This window comes from Neophocaena asiaeorientalis, unplaced genomic scaffold (genome assembly GCF_003031525.2).
Source record: "Neophocaena asiaeorientalis asiaeorientalis breed wild unplaced genomic scaffold, Neophocaena_asiaeorientalis_V1.1 scaffold147, whole genome shotgun sequence".
Classification (NCBI taxonomy): domain Eukaryota; kingdom Metazoa; phylum Chordata; class Mammalia; order Artiodactyla; family Phocoenidae; genus Neophocaena; species Neophocaena asiaeorientalis.
Window position 1 is genome coordinate 8,253,362 of NW_020173758.1, and position 19,908 is coordinate 8,273,269.

A 19,908-nucleotide genomic window follows, 5' to 3' on the forward strand; every position below is an offset into this window, starting at 1 on the left:
TTTTGTACTTACTGGTAAGCCTGGAGGACCAGGTGGACCTATGGGACCAGCAGGGCCTGGAATACCCTACAGAGAGAATCATCCAAATTAAAGAGTTTTTCTCAGCGATTCCATTTTCATATGTTGCATAACAACACACATTGCAAAATTTAGACAATGAAAAAATACATAAGAATGGCCTAAAATTTTCCATCGTGAATCTAAGAAATAACTTTTGCAAGATGAGCTGTATTTTTGTCCATTTTGCTGCAATGTCTCCCTCTCTACGCATATGTCTTTACATTCCTGCAGCCTTCAGAATAATGATTTGTATGTGTTGGGGATTCAATAAATGTTTGTGTAATTAAATATTGAACTATAATTTTTATGGTTTCTAACTTAAGTCATATTTTTATTTATTAACTCTAAGGTTAAATAAATTTCTTTTTGAAAACACCATTGACTTAAGGAGATTAAGATGCTCTAAATTACTTCCTAGGTCATGTTTAAAGGAATGTCTGCAGGTGTGTGAGTGTATGATTGGAAAGGAGTAGGAAAATAATTTATATCTTTACTCACTCCATCCCCTTTTACTCCTGGAGAGCCTTGAGTCCCAGGCAGTCCTCTGTCACCCTTTTCACCTTGTTCTCCTGGAGGACCAATCAGGCCAATTAAACCAGGATGTCCCTTTGAAAGGCAAAGAAATTTTAACAGCATATAAATTACAAACATATATTAAATTATAGTCATAAAATAATTGCATGTTAAATTTATGAAACATAAGAGTAAAAAATTAGATAAAAACTTTAACCCTTTCTGAATGAAATATAGGATTTAGAACCTCTTTCCCCTCACCTAACAGGATCATTTACTGATTACATTAAGTGAGACCTTTATTAAGGGTTGGGAATATTATTGAAAAAATTTTTTCTAAAAATATCCCCTTCAGTGTTACATTTACTTAAAGGGAATTCCTTCAACTAAAAGATTAATAATGACTACATATAATATTGGTGAAACAAACAACTGAAAATTCATTATTTTAAAAAGCATCTTATTTTATATGAAATTATTTCTATCCTTCACAAATTTTGCAGCATTTTGCAGCACATTTAAAGATTTAAAAGTAGTTTTAAAAATATTAATGCCATTCTAAAAATGTTTTATTTTCTTTAATTATTTGGTGCAACAGAGCATACATATCTTTCAAATCATCTGAAAGATAGTCTAGTTTAAACTTTTTATTTTCATGTTTAAAAACATAAAAAATGACCTTTTTTTATTCTATCTGTTTATTTTCTGAATAGTTATTTTAGTATAACCATATGCTTTCTCCATATGGTTCCTACAAAGGAACATTGAGAAATATAACACTGAATTCTGGTACATTTTTCACTATTACTTTGTATATTTTCTCTTTTCTAAATTCATCTTGGAAGCTAAGGACTGATAACTTTTTCCTTGGTTAGGATGATAAATGTATTCCTTGAAATTTCCTTTTGAGTGATATTAGTCTGCAACATTATTGTCTCTGCTATTAAGAAATCAACATTGTAATAACACATTCTTTTATTCTCACCTTCTCACCCTTGGAGCCAGGGTCACCTTTGAGACCAGGTAAGCCAGGAGGTCCCTAAATAATAAACATACATAGAGTAGTTACAAATTAGAGAATCATATTATTATCCACTGGGCAAGTTGGTTTCGATAATATGATAGGGTTCAAAATTAATAATGACCACTGTTTATTTTTCAGGATTCTAAATAATTTTATGTGTTTAAAACTCTACAGTTTGATAGTTAACCATAATAATAAAACATAATATTGATAAGTTTGATTAAATAAATATGAAGTTAGAAATAGGGCATGATTTATATGGTTTTTCAGTTGAAAGAAAAGATGCATTTTTAATTACACTAATTTTAGAAGAAGAGGTTTCCAAGTTATACATTCATTTAATTGAATATTTCTCTGTTAAACACATTCAAAGGTTACAATATTTCCAGTAAAATTTAAAGGAAAAAAGCTCAATAAACTTTTGACCGTCAACTGACCATTGTTAATCATTTTTCCTAAATAAACTCCCAAGATACTATTTTTAGCTGTAATTTCTGAATTGAATCTCTTAACTAAATGATTTGTAAATGTAAAGATAAGATAATTTACTTTTCTCATATTATTGGACCTGTATTTTAATTATTTAATCCTTTTTATATTCCAAGGATAAGGCATTTATCCATTTAGGCTAAATTATATTTTAATGAAAATTATGGCATGATTTTAGCAACTAACTCTTAGTCTTGGTCCCTACTCATGAAAATATTCATAATGATGACTTTTAAACAGACTTCTAAATATAAAAACTAGTGTACTCCAAATTGAAGGCAACACAAAATAAGATCCTTATTCTGAAATTACAACAAGTTGCTATGCAGGCAACAGATTCAGTCAGAAAAAATGTAACTGACAGATGGTTTATAAGATTGTGACTGATGAAAACAGGGCCCAGATAATACCACCACACATGAGTCACTACTGCCTACAACAAGTACCGCATCAAGAAACAAAGACAAAATATGAGTTTTCTCTATGAGTTTGAATTATATAGACTGAATTGAACTATTTGAATTATAATTTTAATAATGATTTTAACATGGCACTTAGTAATCAAATTGTTTTAATTTTTACCAAGCTATATGATTAGTCTTTACTATAGTATGTTCCACAAGGCTACCACAAGTAATTTTTTCCCCCTCTACCTAGACACTTTTGAGTCTTCAGTGTGAAAGAGCATATTGAGTCTCAGTCCATCATTTTTGTGAATTTAATATATTAAAAGCCATGGATTAATCCAAGAAGCATGATGTAATTTTAAAAGTATGGGTTCAGAATACAATAGATTGGGGTAGAAGCCTGCTTCTCTTATCAGCAATTTAAATTAGCTAACCAAAGAGAACTTCAGTTCTCTCATCTGTAAACAAAGGATTATAATTCCTGTCTCAAGGGGCTACTGTGAGATTGTGTAGATGAGCGCTTTCCATTCCTTAGTTTCTCAAGTCTACTCCTCAAACTGAAGTCCTTAATATCAGAGGAAGGTAAGAATAGTGTTAGTATAAGTTAGTCCTGTGTATCAATAGTATTTTGGACTGTTACCAGAAATATTTATATTTGTTTTAATTCATGAATGAATTTGAAATTCTATAAGTATTGATATAAAAGTGAACAATTTCCCTACATCATTCTATTAACAATAGATAAATTATTTTTGTAGAAATTATGTGCAATTTAAATGTAAATGTGCCTAATAATATTCTAGTAAGAAGAAAATTATTAATCCTCAGATATAAGTTTATATCAATTCAGTTTAGATTCTCTTTTGTATAAATATAAACAATCCTGTCACTTTGTTAAATCTCTTGTAGACAAAAAGGAGACTACAAAGAAATTACCAAATTTACTTTCAGGAACATTCTAAGGCTAGGTTTTAACACTGGACTTTCATCTCATTTGCTAACACTATATCAGAGTGGATGATCTCAAAGTTTGATCCTCAGACCAGCAGCCTTAGCATCATTTGTGAACATATTAGCAAAGCAAATTCATAGGCATCATCCAGACTAACTGAATCTGAAATTCTGGAGTTACAGATCAGAAATCTGTTTCACAGGTTTGTTACTCATTAAGGTCTGAGAAACATGGCTCTGTGGCATTAAGTCCCATATCTGTTAAATCAATATGAAAATCAGAACAGCATAAAGGATGTCATTTATTTTAAAATAAAAACATTACCTATTTAGTATTATTTGTTTAATAATTTTAAAATTAAGTAAGTATATTTTTCACCTACTTTTTCTCATCTCATCAGAAAGGTTTGGTGAATTATTGGTTAGGAAAATAATGCTGTCTGATAGCACAATTTTAAAGGAATAATATAAATGAGTAATAGAAATAATAAAATAATTCCTTGAGGTCATGTGACCATCAGGATAGATGCCAAACATTCTATATGTTAGAACAAGTGGGCATAAAAAAGCATGAACAGATAGTTCTAATAAATATGTAATTGCATGAAAGAACCATATACCTGTACCAGTAGCAAAAACCATTTAAAAATATTGGTTAAAATTGACATATGTCAGTTAAAAGTAAATACATTCTTTAGATTGAAAACACAAAACTATTAAAGAGGGCAGATTTTTTTTCTTTCCTTACTTCTTATTTTACATTCAAACTCTTTCTGGTATGTGATACACTTTACAGAAATTTTGCTGTTAAGTGGGAGAACTAATAGGAATGTCATTTGCTGGGCATCAATATTCCAAATATTGTTTCATTCAGCGTCTCAGGTCTATCACTCATTAGTTGGGTAATCTTGGATCTGTTCCTTTTTATCTCAGAGCTTTATTTATAAAGGTGTTCTAATAATAACTGTGTCAGAGAATCGTGATAATGGAAGAAAAACCAGGCTTACAAAAGTACTGCATATAGTGAAGTGTAATGTAAATTATTGTTATTTGCATCACATTCTAATAGTAAAAGCTAAAATGGCAAAAAAGAAGAAATAATGTGGATTCTAATTGCTCGGGGGTAATGGGAAACATACTAGACATTTTTTGTGTTTGTAATGCATTTAAAATAATTTCTATAAATATTATTCAGGAAGGAGTTAAAGGAAAAGAGTGTTAATTCCTCTAAGCTAATAATCTCATAAAATTGTGAACTATATCTAAGGAGGCATTAGCCAAGTGAAATCAGTTTATTATCATTTTCATCAGTTAGAAATAGAAATTGGTAAAGCTATGATGTTGACAGCAGTTATAAATAACCCTCTGAACCTGGACCATATCAAAAATATCAACTCTGCATATAAAAATATTATTTCAGGTATACATATTTTCTATTTCCTCTTAGGATATTGTAAATTGAAAAACCCTACGGAAATACATAATTCATAAGTAATAAAGTGAAAAGGAAAACAGGGATGATACATTCATAAGTGTCTAGAATACACAATCAAATATGTTCCCCTGCTGTATTATGCTGTACAGAATATTTGCTTTGCAATGCATCTCAAAATTCTAATGCATTGACGTTTAAAGAAAATGCAGATCCTACTGTTTATTTAGAATGTAGTATTGTAAAATAACGTTTAATTTGGTGAAAGACAAATGTTTGTAGTTTAAACCTGCTTAATCATTATGGAATGCTACACATCTCAAATCTTTTTACAGATAAGTTAAATGTAGCATTTAAAAAATCAAAATATAATTCAGTAACCCATCCTACCATTTATTCACACACTTATGGTTTAACAAATAATGTTATCAGATATTTTACTTATCAGTATGTGAAAAGAATTAATGTATGATAATAGTAAGGTAAAATTGTCTGAAGATAAATACTGAACAATTTTTCAGCTACATTGGAACAAATAGGTTCTTAAAATGAAAGATTATGAAACAAAACAAAATAAAAGCTTAAAACTAAAATAGATGCTAATTGTGTCTTCAAAAAATAAAATAAAAATTAATTTTAAATGATTAAATCATGCTTATTTTGACTATGCAGCAGAGGAGAGAATGTAGCAACCATTACCGTTCTCTTTAAAACACTCAATTTTATTCCCATCTGATTTTTGCTATTTCCTAAAAAAAAAAACACCCCAGCAGTTCAACTTTAAAAATCCTCAAATAAAATTCTTTATACAATCTCATCATTGTCCTTAGCTTTCTTTTAGATTTCACACGTACTGTTTTATTCTCAGTTCCATATGATTCTGAATATTTATCTGTATATAAAATTCATGCATATGTAGAAGTTTAATTTTTGCCATGAGAAATATCTAAATTTTGAAGTAAAAAGTAAATATTGTACCATATCTAAACTCTAGCAGAGTTGATCATATAGAGTGGTCAGACACCAAATATCACCTTTAGAGTTTTAACCGGTGTTTGTTTCACTCTAGCCCAAAGAATTTCTAATCCAAATGTTAATATAAAGTTGTTAAACTGTTACTTATATAGCAAATGGTCTAAGTTGTTCTTTTGTTTGTTTGTTTTGTTTTTTAGACATAGCTCATCTAATTAACATATGAACCCCATGGGGTAAAAGATATTAATATCCCCATTTAATTCATTTTAACTTCATAATATTCTATAAGATCGATGCTATTCAAATTCTCATTTTACAGATGAGAAACCTAAGGCTTAAAAAAATTGAATAACTTACTTAAAACTTATTCAGCAAGCAGGTAGTAGTGCTCATTTTTGAAACCAGGGTTCTTGGGTTGAGAGGTGATGACCTTAACCAGTAATCACGATATGCTACTTCTCACTCTAATACAAAATTGCCTACTAAAATAAGTACCAGTATTTCTTAGCTGAGCTGAAAAGTTCACTAAATTGCCATAAATGCATCCTGAAGATGATTTCTCCACCAAACCTCATCTCCTGTAGACCAAGCAGCATTTTCATTAAAATTAGACAGCACAATCAAACTATTTGATAGTATGAAAAAGCTACAATAGATTTGCATTGTAAGTACTCTCTGATAAAACAAGCAGCCAGAGAAAGAAATGGCACCCATGTTGCTCAATTCTGATGCTTTCCATTTCACTGTGGAAAAGGATGTGAGTTGTTTATTTAGCTCTTTGCTCTGTAAACCCACATCTACCTAAGATTCAGAAATATAAACTTTTGCAAACCAGAATCAGGTGGTATGTCTGATGGTTTTATTTTTAATATTAGCTGAAGGAAGTCTCCAGCTTAATGCTTTCTTTTTATTTCATCTGGAGAAAGGTCAGAATACTTATTGGAAAAATATGTAATAACAAGAAAAAAAATCTTTGGCAAATTTTAGGGTGATAGTAAGGTGAAGTATTTTTTTTCCCTAGGCTATGACTTTGTACAGTTAGGAATTTAACATATCTAAGAAGAATATTCCCTAAATAGTGATGCAGACATGGAACCGATGATCCTACTTTTGTCAAGTCCCTGTTCCTATGTCAATGGGGAAATGTGCAGATTTGGTAATCTCCTCAAAATTTGATAACTTTTATCCACTTATTAAAATAAGTGATCTTTAACTTTTCAGTGCAAGTTAAAAAAATAATCTCTGTAACACTTATGAAATATCTGGAATGTTAGAGGAAATTTTTGTGACATTTTTCCTAAAAGAATTGGTCAAGTTCTCCTGAATGATTAAGATTGCAAATCCTAGTTTCGATGGCTTTCTGAGCACATACATACCTCTGAGGTAGTTGATATACTCATAAAAAGAGGCAATTTTGTAAAATTTAAATTTCTGTATGGACAAATCTGACTATTTAAACCGATAAATATTACACTTGAATAGTGCTATATGTATTGGTTCTTGTTTTAATTAATCCCTTTACATATTACTATTTTGGACAATGAAGTTCAAATATCTCCACCATGAAATAGAATCTGTTACTTAGTAAGCAATAATTTTAAAGGCAAGACTTTGATTCTCACTTTCTGCCCAAATTTTGTAGCAAGAATAGCCTTGGCTCCTATAATAAACTCTATCTATGAGCCATATGCTGGTCAACTAAATGCTTTATTGCATTGCTCAAGTGTGTTGTTTGCATACACAGTTTATGAGAGTAACCAAGCTTTGGTGTTGTAACAATTATACCTCTCTTCATTCACGGGGGTAAATGCTTTATCTTTCAGCCCATATGACTCAAATTTATTTGGTGAAAGAATCACTGTATGCCTGTGCCAATGTTATTCTTTTAAATGAAGTGCCAGGAAACTAAGTGTAATTGCATGCATTTGGGGGAACTGTCCACATTTGGAAAAGAACTGTCTGGGCCATTAGTGGCATTTTATTCAGAATGGAAATTTTTTTTTCATCCATTGGACATAAGAAAGGAAAGATCTTCTGATCAAGGGCATATTTTCCAAATAACTTATCAGTTAGGATTACTTTTCTCTTTTTAGGTCTGAATAATACGCTTCCTTGAATACTGTACAGAATATAAACCAATTTATAAGACAAAATTTCAGGAATTCTAGCTTATAAATAATTTCATTTCTGGAATTCTAAACAGCAGAAAAAGGTGCTACTCACCATAGGACCAGGTGGCCCATCTTGGCCTGCAGCTCCAGGGAGACCTTGTTCTCCCTAAGGAAGAAGAAACATGATTGATTTTTTTAATTAACAAAAGCAGACATTTTTTTCTTTATTTTAATTTTGGTAATACGAAAAAGAAAGAAAGCAAACATCACCTATGAATTCCATCACATGGAGGACATCTACAAATATTGTAAGCAATTTTGGAGTCTTTTTACTTTCTGTATATGTGTCTACATGCACATACATACATACACATGGATGGATGGATGCGTGTATAAAAATTATACGTCTTTGAGATCTTAGGGTTTAGTTTTCTATTCTACCTTTAGAAGTTAGAATTTCACCATGAACTTATTAAATAAATGACATACTTAAATATTCTAAGGGTCTCTGACTTTATTACATAATATTTACTGCACACAATTTATAAAATAATGCTGACATAAATATTTTCATTCATAATTTTTCTTAGAAATAAGACATTATTTTCAAAATGACATCTTTCAGCACAGATGCTCACCACAGGGCCAGGGATGCCCCGAAGACCCTCTGGACCAGGCTTTCCGGCAGGTCCCTGAGGACCAACTGGGCCAGTTTTTCCTGGAGGACCTTCAGCTCCTGCTTCTCCCTGTTAGAAAATAAAATATGTGAATGCATTAATAATGAAAAAAGACATTTTATTATTTTATTAAAAGTACTGAAATAGATGTTGTCCAGCGTACACATTGAGTTTTTCAAGCATAATACCTGTTATGTATATTTTACCTTAGCACCTTTTTCACCCTGTCTTCCTTCTGCACCTGCAGCTCCAGGAGGACCCTGTAAACATAAAATTGCATTTAAAATATATATATATAACATATAAAAGTAATGCAACTGAAGACTTATTTACAAATACCCCAGTTTAATTTGTAACAGAGTCTAATAAATTGTGAATTTCTATACAATTTAGTTTAAAACACTGAGAAAACTCAAAACTCTTTTTATGTACAAATTTTAGTTAGAATATTAAAAACAAATGAAGCACAGATTGAGCAGAATACAGAGAATCACATCATATCAATGTAAGGAAACAATAAAGATAAAAATGTTAAAGAAATGCTGATGATTTAGTCACCCTTAGTGTGTTAAATACTCAGATATCATTTATTTTGTTGTATAATTAGGAAGTAATTGAAGGTTTCAGATTTCACTTCCATCATTATATGTGTTTTTAAGATTGGCTCCTTTCTTAATCTTAGAAGATCCATATATTATACATTTTCATAAGATCATGTTCAAACTGGAAAAATACAAAATTTTAAATCTTGTTGGTCAACAGATATTATATTTTCATTCTCTGGAACTATGTAATTCACATAATTAAGTGGTATAAAAAATCGTATGACTTTTTAAAACCTAGTATTAGAGAAAAAGCAGGAAAAAATCTTCACACTCCATATGTCATTCAAAAACTTAAGATATTCTGGTATTTGCATAACTTTTGTATATCTGCATGAATTGCTATGGAGAAATGCTAATTATTATATATAAATTATATATATTTAAAGCTTTTCATAATACTGCTCTTTGTATATATATATATTTTTCCCCATCTTTGTGAGGTATCTGTCTCCCTATTTCTCTTTAGTTTTAGCTAAATAAATAATAAGTAATTTCGCTAAATAATTTAGCTAAATAAATAATTAATGATTAATAAATAATTAATCAATTATTAGTATTTTTGAACTTCAGTTCTTTCATCCATAAAATGTTATTAATAAGAATTCTCTTGCTATAGAATTGTTGTTAAATTTAAATAATGTAACACATGAAAAAATATTTCGTGAACTTCCAGTAGATCAGTATCAAATACAGGAATGGAATCTGAAGCTTAAGAGCCTAAAGCCAGGATTCAGACTTCCTGGATTCAAATCCTGGCTCTGCCATCAACAAGCTTTGTGATCTTTGGCAAGTTACACACCCTGTGAGTGATTCAGTTTACTTCTCTGCAAAATGTGGATTATAACAGTAGCTATCTCCCAGCATCATCATGAGAATTCAATGAGTTGGTAAATGTAAATGTTGTATAAAAGTACCTGAGACATAAAGAACACTACAAATGTTAGTTATTTTATTATTGTTACTAAAATTATTAGATATTGTTATTCTATATAAATTCTATTATTTTACCAATACTTTTCACCATGTTGGCAACCTAAGAGTCAGGTCAAACAAAACTGACTTTCAAAATACATTTATAGACACCATGTCAACAACTTACTTTTTTCCACACATCCTGTTTATAACACCTGAAAAATATGAACTCCATGTATGAAACTACTTGTTTTAACTAGAAAATTGAAAGTCAGCTAAACGATCCCGTAATATATAGTCAGATCTTGAAATCTGACATTCAAATTTCCTTCTTACATTCTCTTAGTCATTTGTGAAATATAAAACTTGACATTTCTAATCTTTGTAATAAACATGTAGAAAGGAATCATTTACATTACATAACATATAATATTCAAGGTATCAAAGAAAACAACTATTTTTCAAGCTAGAAATATGCTATAATTCCCACTGTGTCTAAATTTTGTTCCTACTCATTATACTAGGTCATTGATATTTTCACTTATGGCGTCTCAGATCAACACAAGCAGGGCACTTTGTTTGATAGTCCAATACAATAAGAGTGCTTTTGGCCTCTTACTGTGGTGGGCTACACAATATATATAATAAATTCATTCTAAGACATAAAAAATTTATAATTGTATTATAAAATATTTATTTAATTTCACTACTTAATTGATTTTTATTATTACTTAACAAACATTAAGATTCAATCTGAATCTTAACTGTGCTGAAAATTTCTACACAAGTTCAGACATAAGTATAGAAAGTTTAAAAAAGAAACTTAATGATCTCTAGGAAATTGTATTTCATTTTTCCCTAGACTCTCTTGTTTTCCACTTGTTTACTTCAATTTTTGTTATGAATTGTGCTCAAAATCATCAACTGAGATTGAGGTTGGAATTTGGGGAGAGTAGCAGAAACAGTGTTAATTGGTGAAAATAAGGAGAGACAGGATGACTTTCTCTCTTTCAGATGCTATATTAATATTCTAATGGTGGATACATTTTAGTCTTTCATATGGTCTTTTAAATCCACATTTGAAATGGGTATCAGGCACTTCATCAAACTCAGAGTTCTGTGAACTCATTTATTTCATAGAGGGTCAATGAATATATCATTAGTAATTATTTTCTCAATATCATCACTATAACTTCATATATTAGGCATTCATTGTGCCTCGACCCTAAGATAAGAAGTGCATAAATCCTGTAAGCAGTCTCTTGAGGCAGCAACAATTTATTAACAATAATATAGGCATTAAAACTTAAGTGTATCTGTTGAATTTCATACTATTTATGCAAGAGGATTTCTGTAGAGAAGCATAAGCTTCAAATATTTCTTAGCGTTAAATAGTTGAGTCATTTTGGTGTGCAGATGGTAACTATACTTATTGTGGTGATTATTTTGTAATGTATAAAAAATACATTTTTGGTGTGATGGTTAAAGTATTCTTATTCAAACTGGGTAAAACAGCCATAATGACTATAATTTGGGGAATAGAAATTATGAGATTCAACTGAATGATGGGCTTTTCTTTATTCTATGAAGATTTTTCTGTAAACAAATGACATAAAGGTATGGGGTATTAACTTCAAGATTGCAATTACACATATGAACTTCATTGTAGAGAAGATTTATAAATATCTAGCTTTAGGAAAAACAAGACATCAACTGTCTAAAATGTAATAAAAATATTGCTTTTACTGCAAGGGAGAAAAGAAAATCTGAGTTTGAAAAGCCTAGAGAATTAAACACAAGTAAACTATAACATGGCCACAAAATTGTGATTCAATAAAAAGTTTCTTCATCACAAAAGGATTTCTTCCCTCTTTGAATGAATGCCTGATGTTTATCATGCTGGAAATCCACATTAAATGGTTTTACTCTGTTCTTTATCTCATTTTTCCCATTTTCATTTATTCCTTATATTTTTTCCAGATGGCACAGATTTTTTTAAGAAAAACAGGATGAAAACAGGTGACACACTTTTTTTAAGAGAATAGGAAGTTCCCTTTAAAAAAAAACTACACAACGCCTATGGACAAATTCTTGTTTTAGTCATTTCTTTCTCATATATCTGCATAAGCAGAGAGGCAAGGACTTAATATAGTGAATTACTTCCTGTACTATCATGAAGTAATGAGTGTTCTGATTGGAAAATGCCTTGCAAAACATGAAAATAAAATAAGCCTTGGTTAATTTTCCACCAGTAATCACTGTTACATGAGATTTTCCTTGCTATGAGAAATATACTTTATATAAAATACACAGTATAATCCTCTCTCCACTATTCACATTTTATAATATTATTCTACAATTTACCCATTCTTCCATACATGTTGCAAATAGTTAAGTCTTCCTTATATGCCAGAAATGTGCTGTGCATGGAGAATACAAAAAAAAAAAAAAAGTGAAACCCTAAGGAGTTCACAAAGTTTAGTTATGAAGGCAGACAACAAAATTAACAAATACAGTACATTGTAAAACACACAAAGATGAAGTAGGTGTACAAAATAGGTACACTGATCTAGTTAGGCAGTAGGGAAAGCTTTCCTAAGAACCTAATATCTGATCTTAATCTTAGTGTGGGGAGATATGGGAGGGATGTTTCCTTCTAATCTGACCACCCACATTCATGCATAAAGGCATAGGGATGGAAAGAATACATATATGGTATATATGGGCATATATAGTAGGTTAAAGCTTCCTTTGTATTTCTATTACTTAATAATATTAGTTATTGTTTTAATTTTTATTGTAAATTTTCCTTTGGCAAATGAGATGGGACTCCTTAAAATTCCATTTAATATATGCATTTTCAGGTTAGGTTTAAATCTTTTTTTAAGATTTTTAAAATCTTTTTTTAAATCATCTCTAGATTTTTTTTCAGTAAAAGGGCTTTGAACTAGTTCTTGGTTTCAAACCGCTATGATAACCTGAGTATTAAAATTCCATGGCTTACTGATATAAACTGTACAATCTTCTAGTGCCTCAAGGAAATATACATTTATTCTCAAGTATTAAAATGCATGAGAGAATGTACATGTACTACAAATGTCATCTTAATTTCCCTACTTGTTCAATAACTGTTAGAATGTTGTTTCTCAGTATCACTGCCACTCGCAACATTCTGACCAATATTCTATTGGGAGGGTTTATTATCATTTATTTGTAAGAGTCACTCAAGGAAAAATACATTTCTATTCATTGCTACTTCTGCTATGAGATGCTATAGCAAAATTGTTATTGGTCCTTTTCTGTTGTTCCAATGTAGCAAAACAAAGGATAAAAGAAATGTTAATTTCCACAAAATACATACAAAGCTTACTTAAAATTATGCTTTCTAGATGAACTAAAGGGAAATAAATGGTAAGGCAATTCTGTATTCAATTAAGTCATAAGTGTGTAGATCAGATATTATAATTATTGTATAGGAATGTTTTTTGCTGTTTCCACAAGGGTGATATTAAATTGATTCCTGCATCAAAGACATTGCTGCCTGTTGGCTGAATGCAAAGGTTGGTGAAGACAGAATTCTCCTCATCAGCTACAATTCACAAAATTCACTCTGCATCATATCCTTTTACTCTCAGGAGCTTTGTGTTCACCCAGTGCATAAACAAAGTGACCTCACAGACATACAATAAAGTTCCCAAGTACTTCCTTTTAACTCATTTTAATCACATTATTATCTCTCAAACTAGTTCTAAATCCCTGTTGCTTGTCAAATCCATTTTATTAAAATTATATGCAGTCATCATGAATTTAATGCTCTGTTTTTTGGCAACAGTTCTCATAGGAAATTCCTTTACAATTTACGCTACATGATTTTACATCAACTTACACCAATTAAATAATACAAATTTGTATCCATCTCAACAGAATCACAGTATTCTATACTTCAAAAATGCAATTAATTATGAAGTTACTATGAATTTATTGCTAATAAACGTTCATCTCAATTTATATAACTCAAAAATTAGAAGAAAATGTCTTTATCTTATCTGTGTATTTTATTTAATATGTTTGTTTTGTTTATAAATGATGGCATAATTCAAAACCTGTATTTAACTCCTTAAGAAGAGCATCCACTCTTTGAACTCTTGGTAAATCCATATATTAGATGTAGTGGTTTAAATATACATTTTATTAATTTAGTCTTCACTCCAGCATGGAATATTAGTTTTTTTGACTACTTTATAAATGAGAAAACTGAGTCTCAAAGAAATTAACTTATTCTAAGTTGTATTTATAAGTAGCAAAGCAAGAATTTGAAACCAGGTCTATTTGATTCTAATGCAACAGCATTAGAATCAAATTCGGGACTAGTTTGTGCTGATAGTTAGCTATGAAGAGTGTCAGTTTACAGGCTGAGAAAGAACTAAGTAAATAATCTGTATTTTTATTTTTTCATCTTAGCCATCTTTTTTTTTTTTTTTTTTTTTTTAGGTTAAGGTAGAACTCTTGACTAGTTTGGTTGGTTGTAATTCAAAAGAATGAAAGCATTAATTGCTACTGTTAAATCAGAGCAAATTATAATTTTAGTAATAAGATTGTTGACACTAATCTTTACAGCATTAAAATATATTTTACTCTGCTAAAGAAAAAAGATTATTGTGTAAAACAGAGAAAGCCAATTAAACCTGCCAATCTATCCAATCCTAATACAGAACACAATTTAACACATTACGTTAAATATCGTTCAGGTTAGATTTAATGATGCCACATTTTAAAAGAAGAAAACTTGCATAATACTGTTCAGTTGGGCTGACCTAAGGTTGATTCTTCTGCTAAATCAAAATGAATGTAAATAGCTTTATAAGCCATGCATAGTCATCACAATCTCATATCATTAAAAATTCATAGATACAAAGTCTTCTAATTTTGTTTCAAAATGACTAGAGCGGAATAAAAATAGCATATTATATTCGTAAAAATTGTTTTTTAAAATGGGAGGCTAGGACATCTCTAAAATTTTTGATGAGATTATTTTTAACTAATCTCATCAAAAATCAGAAAGGCAGCACTCCACTATAGAATTTTCTAATAATGAAAAGGATGATACAGGGAATGTATCAGTTAATTACTTTAATATCTAAGAGTCTCAGCATAAAAATGTATAACTTCCTAAATGTCACTTGCAACTACTGTGACCCTCTTTCTCCCAGAGAAATAACTACCATTCTGAATTTAATGAATCATTGCCTTTATTTATTTAATCACTTTTACCACTTATGTTTGAATGCTAAACAACGTTTTTATTTTTTTACATATTATATAAATGAGATTATATATCTTCTCCAGCTCAACACTACATATATTTTCTTCTTAACATCAAGTGTTTGAGATTCATCTTTGTTGATTCACACATCTGCAATACAATATTTTCATTGCCAAACAAAATTTCAGTTTATGCCTATCTGAGTACACTTATTTTTTCTATATGTGTATCTTGGTAAAGATGTATAAGATATCATCCAGAGCATGTACCTAGGAATGGAATTATGAGATAGTAGGGAAAGTTCATTGTTAAATTCTGCTAGGTAATAATGAACAATTCCTAAAGTAGTTGTACCAGTTAGCTCACAATAGCTGTTTATGATAATCCCCATTATTTTCTTTTTGAAAAACATCGTTTCCAACATTTGGTTTGTCAGACTTAAATTTTCAACAATTTATAGATGTAAGTGGCATCTCTACGTCATTTTTAACACGTTTCCCTAACTTCTACACATCCTTTTATGTGTTTGTGGAACATTTGTGCAAAACACCTTTTCATGCCTTTTGTTGGTATTTTTCTACTGTTTGATGCTAGTAAATTGTTTATATTTATTTATTTTTTTAATTTCAAAATCATTCAGTTTTCAAAATGAGTAAGCCACATGATCCACTACTGTCTCGTTAAAGAAATTAATTCATTCCCTAACTCTGTCACATATTAAAAGAATACATCCCACATAGCAAATCATACTTAGTTGAACTTATAAAAGATTGTAAGTGAACAATCTGTTTTAACATATTTTAAAATAAAACTGAACTATATAGCACTTGCTGAGAATTTGCTTTGGATAATGGAATGAGCTGAGAAGCTGCCAATGGATGTTAATAAAATATTCAAAATATATTTTTATATAGTCCCTCCTTTTCCAGTAGTTATAATTTGAAGGAAGGTATAATTCCCTCTGCATCAAAAGCATAATAACCTATACCTATATAAGATAATTTTGTGCTTATTATAACTATTCAATAACTGTTTCATAACTAAAGGCTAACACACTAACATTATTATGTGAATACATATTATTTTTGTTCTTTATGAGTTATCTTATAAATCCTAGGTATAGTAGGCCCTCCCTGAGAAGCAATATAAGTAACTTGCCTAAGGAAATACAGGTAATAAATGGTAGAGCTGGGTTAAAAGTCAGGTAGTGTGACTTCACTGACTTACTAACCACTGCATTAAATAGCCTTCCATCATTTGACTGGGAGAAAGAAAAAAATGATTTCCTGTTTTCTCAGGAAAGATTTCTACCAATTTTCAAAGATATTTTATATAAGTATTCTTCTGAAAGGTCTGAAGTAATAGAACAGATATTCATCCATTTGGAAAGTTTTAAGAACATTCAGACGATAGGCAAAAACAGGCAACAGAGCTCAACATCATGTTACACTTTGTAATTACTTTCTAAGAATAACAGCCCAATGGTTGTTTTGGGATATATTTCTTTTTCTATCAAGATTATGCTTTTGGGCTGCTGACAAAAAGAAAACAAACAAAATAATAATAATGAGAAAGAGGAAGAGGAGGAGAAAGGTAAAAAAGGCACTTGGGTCAGTGAGAAGAAAATTGTATTCAGAGAAAATATTTACTATAAACTAAGTTCATTTCCAGCAAAGAGAAATGTTTGCTTGTAAATGTTGACTCAACTTATGTCCTGAGAGATAGAATTAAAACCTGTCACACTCTGTGTATAGGAAGATGTGTAGTGTGAAAATTCTCCTAAGATAAAGCTACCATTAGAAAACCAGAGTGGCCCCAATTGCTCTGTGTCTTTGGATTACTGAAAGGGAAATGAGCCTAAGAAATATATTTTAATTTTGACCAAATATTTTGTTCATGGATAGGTTGGAAAATAGACTAGAGGTTCAGGAGAACACTGTGTATTAACAGAAGTGCTGCAAGAGGCAGGTCAACAGGATTGTTTTATTATAAAAACAGTATAATAGTGGGAAAAAGGCAGTAAAGCAAATCTCCTAGGGTCCACTGTAGCCAATATTTTGAACAAGACCTTTATATTTTACTATACCTCTTTCTTAAAATCCTATCAGAGTTGTTTGACAGTGTAAAGCAATCTAACATTATATGCTGATTCCTGAGCTCGTTCTACTGATACTGTATGCAAGTTTCTATAACGTTTTCAACAAGCACTGGAGTTTGGACAACTCATCTCCCTGTAGGATACCATGAGCTGAAATTCAGGGTATCAGCAGAGTCTTTTATAAGAGCCTATGGCATTTGTACAGAGGAGACCTAAGCGCAGAGAAGTGGGAAACTATTTTTCATTGTGACAGATTAAACCTGTCAATTAAATTGGATTCTACTTTAATGAGTATTTTGACAAATTTAAGAAATCACTCTCTAGGACATATGTTCCTCAGCACCATTATAATGCGCTGCCTACAGCTTACAAATATAATATAAATTTATACACACAATGGATAATGAGTTGGTGTTTCAAATAAAGAATTTAAAAAACTTACTCTCTTTCCAGGAGGACCTGGTGGGCCAGCCTCACCAGATGGGCCAGGAGGACCCTAAAAAATGTGAAAAATACCTTTTAAGCAATTGGGTATTATTTTATGGCTCCCAGCACTGTTCAAACTCTGGACTGAAGCCAACCTGCTTTCTTCATTTCTCCACATCTATCTTTCCTGGAAAATCTTAGCCCTATTTCAGATACCTAAACTTCCTCCAGATATCTATAATTCGAGCTGGTAAATTCATATGGAAAACTTCTTCACAGCTGGAAAAAAGTGAATCGAATTCCTTCTATTTAAAACTGTTTTTTTAAAGTGCTAATTTATATCTGACAAGCATCCAATAGATGTACTAATTAATAGAATTATATGGTTAATAATTCTATGTATATCACATACAACTGTGAACCATAAATCTATTACCTCAAATTTCATCTTGTGCAACACTAGCATTTTTATTCCAAGGAGCACGCAACATGCTGGGATATGACCCACAATTCTTATCTACACAGAATAAGTCTGTATCTCTTTGACTCCAAGTATCCAGTGGGTATGGCTCTAGAGACAAAGTTATGTTAAGAGTGCAGTTTGTCTTTGACTCCTACTTAAGTTAGTGCCCTCCTTTACTTCCTCCCTAAATAACCTTATGTAGTCAAAGCCCCCTAACTGCATTTCCCAAATTAAAAATAAAACATGAGTGCAAAAATGCTGAGTTCATTCTGGTTAGTAATTGAAGTAATTCATGCTAATAATAGGCTGATAACCTAGTTTTCTTCATTTAATCCTTATTTGTGTTTTTAAAATGACTTTCCACTTAACACAGTTGGAGAGATAGTTCAATGTAATATATGACAAAATCACTAGTATGATATGACTACAGTTTTTATTATGAAGGCTTTGCTTATATTTCTTAAATCACATCAAGTAAGAACTGTTCCATGTAAGACTGACTTTAAACTGGAATTCAAATATACCTGAATGTGTACACACATAGCTATGCATTTGGAAGTATAATTATTTCTGATTATTTATTTAAAATATCTTGAGACTATGCAAAGATTGAATAAAAATAGTGTGCTTACTTACCGGTTGTCCAGGATCTCCATCTTCACCCTTGTCACCACCAACACCATCCTGACCCTATAATGGGCAATAGAAAATGAACCCAGTATTTCTCACTATTAATTAATTTTATCAGAAAAAAAAGATATGATGTATCATCTTAGTCTTTAAGAAAAATTATTACCAGATAAACAAATAAAAGTATTATTATATTCTTTCAGTTGTTTTTTTTAAGGATTATGGTATCTCTCTTTCCATAAAATATATGAAATTGCTATGATATCAAACTTAAAATATAGTATGCTCTTAATATAAGGAAAGGGGAGGATGTAATTAGTATAGAAAGACAGTGCATCCTTTAACCATGAACAAATATGGTGCAGTTTGAGATAGAATTTGCATTTTAGAATGGACTGAGGTAAAAGCAAAAGTCTTGTAACTTTGAAATGATAGTAATGCAGCTACTCAGATAATTAGTATGTACAATTCAACAAAGTCTGGAAAATTAACCCAATGAAGAGATAATAATAATCATGCAACACAAGTCTGGTAGTCTCCAAATATATGAATTTTTATTCTGGTAGTTGTGATTACAGTTTACATCTTCCTTTTATTGCTGTTTTTGGGGATCCACTGAAGTAATTAAGACTTTAATTATTAACTGGGAACAATCCCCAGCAAAATAATTCCTTTGTTTTTCTATGATACTTACTGCAGGGCCAGGTTCCCCAGGGGGACCAGGATCTCCAGGAAAACCAACAGGACCCTAAAATAATGTTTTTAAAGGAAAGGAAATAAAAAAATTTTTATAAAGTCATGATATTCTGAAATTTAAGAGGTAAAAGTCATGGTAAAACCATATGAGAATATCTCTCTTCTTCTGCTAGAAT

The 19,908-nt window shown here is 30.6% G+C and overlaps 1 protein-coding gene across 1 annotated transcript in view; it reads right to left on the reverse strand.

The window, feature by feature from the left end:
• Positions 1-19,908, reverse strand: part of COL11A1 (collagen type XI alpha 1 chain) — a 195,933-nt gene that overhangs the window by 11,206 nt on the left and 164,819 nt on the right. Inside the window, exons 53-61 of the mRNA XM_024751257.1 lie at positions 19,731-19,784; positions 19,043-19,096; positions 17,960-18,013; positions 8,846-8,899; positions 8,601-8,708; positions 8,075-8,128; positions 1,559-1,612; positions 559-666; positions 13-66 (exon numbers count right to left, since the gene is read on the reverse strand). Coding sequence (XP_024607025.1) covers positions 13-66; positions 559-666; positions 1,559-1,612; positions 8,075-8,128; positions 8,601-8,708; positions 8,846-8,899; positions 17,960-18,013; positions 19,043-19,096; positions 19,731-19,784 — 594 coding nt within the window. The remainder of the gene's footprint in view (positions 1-12; positions 67-558; positions 667-1,558; positions 1,613-8,074; positions 8,129-8,600; positions 8,709-8,845; positions 8,900-17,959; positions 18,014-19,042; positions 19,097-19,730; positions 19,785-19,908) is intronic.